General features: G+C 42.9%; 1 protein-coding gene across 1 annotated transcript; it reads left to right on the forward strand.

Moving 5' to 3' along the window:
* Positions 1 to 569: 569 nt before the first annotated feature.
* On the forward strand, positions 570 to 3,022 carry LOC132826877 (protein SCO2 homolog, mitochondrial-like). The gene is made up of 2 exons (XM_060843143.1): positions 570 to 812; positions 904 to 3,022. Exons 1-2 carry the CDS (start codon positions 670 to 672, stop codon positions 2,111 to 2,113), a joined length of 1,353 nt encoding a protein of 450 aa, XP_060699126.1. The 5' UTR covers positions 570 to 669; the 3' UTR covers positions 2,114 to 3,022.
* Positions 3,023 to 4,231: the final 1,209 nt, after the last annotated feature.

Genomic DNA, 4,231 nt, shown 5'->3' on the forward strand with positions numbered 1-4,231 from the left:
CGGCGGGGAGCGGGCGGGGATGAGGGAATATGGAGATAGGGTAATGGGGGGGGCGGGGTGCAGGGATCAGGGGATGTGGTAATGTGGGCTGGGAGAATATGGGGATGGGGTAATAAGGGGTGGGGCGTTACAGGGTAATGGGGATAGAGGGATTTGGAGATGGGGGATGGGGTCATAGGGGGTGGGGGGTATGGAAATGGGGTAATAGGTGGTGGGGATATGGAGATGGGGGTCATTGGGGATGGGGTCATGGGGGGTGGGGGATATGTGGATGGGGTGATATGGGGATGGGGGATATGGAGATGGGTGATCGAGGGTGGGGGATATGGAGATGAGGTGATATGGGGATGGGGTGATATGGGGGGTGGGGGATATGGAGATGAGGTGATATGGGGGTGGGGGAATATGGGGATGGGGTAATAGGGGACAGGGAGATATGGGGGTAGGGGTTATGGAGAGGGGGGTAATGGGAAAGGTGAGGTTGTAGTAAAGGGGGAGGTGGTATATGGAGATGAAGGAAAAGAAGAAGGGGAAGTTGGAGTGAGGGTTAGGGTGGAGGAGGAGACGGGAGGTTGGAAGACGGGAGGAGGAAGTGGATGTTAGAGGAGGAGTAGGTTGCAGAGTGGATAGGGGTGTGAGTGAAGGGTACAGAATAGGGAATGGGGAGAGATGAGATGCGAAGGGATGCAGAAAATGGAGGGGAGTGGGGAATTGAGATGGGAAAGAGTCTCGGTATCATGGAGCCCCTCAATCAGCTACCCGGGCAGGGCAGGGCAGGACAGGGGCTACCAGGAGGTGAACCAGCCTGGAATGTGGGTGTTTTTCTCTCAAAGTGGGATCAGTAGGGGGAAAGGGGGAATGGTGTGTTTTGATTGGTCTCGGAGCTCTTTCCTTTCACTACAGGTTTGCTGCGATGATTGTGAGGGGCCACAATTCATGCTGGCAACGCCTGCGGGTCAGTGTCAGCTTCTTGAGGTCTGGAAGTCCAGATGTGGGCAGAAGTGGTGGATTGGCCCTGAGACATGCTAGGTGCCTGAGTAATGGACATTCAGGGATGAAAACTCTCAGAATCGCAGGAAGAAGGGGATGGCATTTACAGTCTACATCTATAATCACTGATTGCAACCAAAAGATAAACCATAGGGGCTCTAACCAGTTATATTGTTTCTACACCAATGAAATGGGATTGATTATTGAAACATTAGCTATTCCATCATCTCAGATCAGTGGAACTGATCCAAATTATCCATTGGCAAGTTTGCAAGTCAATCCACAATTAACAATTTGTAAAGCATCAAGTCAGCCCATGAGAGAGAAGCCACATTTCCCAACTCAGGGAAGGCTATTGATGGTTCACAATTTGCCTGGCCTTTCCTCTCTCCCACTTGTGCACATTAGCCTTGGCTGCCCGACTTTCCTTCCCCACAGATTGTTTTCACAGTCTGCCTCAGACAGAAGCTCAAGGAGCCCTCAGATCAGTCTGTGGTCCAAGTTCATGGTGACATGCTTCTTTGGGTCTGCACTAATGGGATTGTGGTACTATGTCCACTTGGAAAAGAAGCAGCAGGAAAAGGTGAAACGACAGGAGCAGCTAAAGAAATTAGCACTGGGTCAAGGTGACTTCAATTTGCTGGATCACACTGGAAAATCTAGAACCAAGAAGGACTTCTTTGGCAAGTGGGTTCTCCTTTACTTTGGGTTCACCCACTGCCCTGACATCTGCCCTGATGAGCTGGACAAGATGTCCAGTGTTGTGCAGATTTTAGACAAGGACAGAGCACTAACTCCAGTCCAACCCATCTTTATCACAGTGGATCCAGAGAGAGACGGAGTGAAGGAAATGGCAAAGTATATCAAGGATTTCCATTCTCGCATGATCGGGTTGACTGGGACCCCAGAGCAGATCAAGGATTTGGGAAAGGCATTCCGAGTATACTACAGTGCTGGCCCCAAGGATGAAGACAATGACTACATTGTCGATCATACCATCATAATTTACCTTCTAAATCCAGATGGGCTTTTAACAGATTACTACAATCGGAGCAAAAATGACCAGGAAATTGCTGAGAGTATCCGCAGCCACATGAAAAGCTATGTTGATCTCTTCAGTTGATGAATGGAGATTCTTAGAGAAAGTTTGTGTTGGCATCAGTTGCAGGCGTGGAATTTGTTAAAGTATGTTCACCAGTCTCACCGTGACAGACATATATTTAGCTCTTTGATGCTATCCATACTCACAACTGTTCAAATCATGCTCACAAATCAATAGAATGAGACAGTTAGCAGCAACCTTTAGTTTAAGTTTAATTAGGATGTGGAGGTGCCAGTGTTGGATAAGGTCAGAAATCACACGATACCAGATTATAGTGCAATAGGTTTATTTGAAATCACAGCTTTCAGAGCACTGCTCCTTAGTCAGGTGAAGTAAGGAAAAGCACACAGGCACAGAATTTATAAGCAGAGAACAAATGATGAGCATGGAGTGTTGACAGACTAAATAAGTCTCTACAGCTGATTGAAAGTGTCAGACAGTGTGAGTAAAGTGTCAACAACCGAATAGCAAGTGAAGGGATGACCTATAATCTGATTAATTGAGGCAGAGATAATTACAAAAAATTAAAAATTAGCTGGTACTGGAGACAAACCAAACGACTGGAATACCATAATAGGTATAAGTTGCATGCCAGAGATCTAACCAAAGTAACAAATATTCCAAAACTGTTCAGTCTGTCAACTTGTGATTTCAAATACACTGGTGGACTATAACCTGATGTCATGTGACTTCTAAAGTTTAATTAGCTGGTGGGATTGTAAATCTTGTGTATGATGATGAATTATCCTTTATTTAATGCTTGTTGAAAATCTGGATATCCACTTACAATTCAGTGCAGGATCCATTCAGTAATCAGAGATGTGAATTGCTGTTGTACACTTGCATAAGTGAGTGTTTGTATATGTATGTCCGGGGATGGTGATTGTGATTGTATACCCCTTTAATAAATTCCACTGTAACTGTTTGGAATGGCGCTGTGCTGAATCCTAATTTTAATATAGCAACATATTCATTAACTTCCAAAACAATTCAAGAAGAAAAATATTCATTTACATTGTACCTTTGATTGCTTCGGGTCATCCCGAAGCAAGGGTACATTTAAATGTTCCACGTCGAAAAGGCAGCAGCCAATTTATTTATATTAAGCTCCTACAAACAGAGATTTGATTATGTCCAGATAATGCTTTTTAATAATATTGATTGAGTGTTGCATATTGATCAGGGAGAGATTGCTTTTCAATAAAATTGTTCACCTGATGAGGTGGCTTCTGCAAAAGATAGCACTTCTAACAGTGCACATTTCCTCAGTACTACATCAATAATAAATGGATCACAGCTCCTCTCATGAATGGACTTTTAAAACAGAGTCTGTATTTTGTCAGTATTTTCAACTGAATCAAACCTTCATTATAGATGCAAACAAATCACAGTTATTGCCTGTGTTGCAGTTATTTACAACAGCATGGACAGCAGCAAGGTGGGAGATCTCAATTAAGTCAGAACAGTCTAAACAACAGTTAAAGCAATTCTTCTGTCATTCTGACAAATTATTTCAATGTAATTCTGAATGTGTTAAATCCACCATTGACAGTGTCGAATTGATCAGCTAGTATATGACGCATTTATGTAATGACTGTTTTCATCCTTAGAAAATTGAGAACAGATATGAAGTAAAATGATGAATTACGTAGAAGTTCGAAGAGTAAGGCAAAATATGGCATTAGCAGTGCCAAACTGCAGCAGAGATTTATCCTCACCAAGAAGGTAAAGAACAAGGGACAAGGCGTAATCGAAAGGTGCTATGATCTAAAGTATTCCAATATATTCCTGTAATTTTACTCAAATATAGGGCACCTTTCCATAGCTGAAAATTCTAAATGAAAATAAGTTATCAAAATAAATTTCATTAAATTGGAAGTGAGAGGAGGACACCATCCAGTGTGTGTGAAATACAATCTGGCTTCTCTGTCTATTCCTTCTAAAATTTTCAAATAGTTGTTTGATTGAAGTATTATATTTAATTCTAGGCAGTCCATTTTAGATTTTTTTTAGATTTTAAAGGCAAGGGGAATGGGGAGAAAATGGCACTATGGCATTGAGATAGAGGATGAGTTGTAATCATTTTGAGAGTGGAACAGGCTCAAAAAACTGAATGGATTAGTGGTGCTGGAAGAGCAC

This window comes from Hemiscyllium ocellatum, chromosome 23, assembly GCF_020745735.1.
Source record: "Hemiscyllium ocellatum isolate sHemOce1 chromosome 23, sHemOce1.pat.X.cur, whole genome shotgun sequence".
Classification (NCBI taxonomy): Eukaryota; Metazoa; Chordata; class Chondrichthyes; order Orectolobiformes; family Hemiscylliidae; genus Hemiscyllium; species Hemiscyllium ocellatum.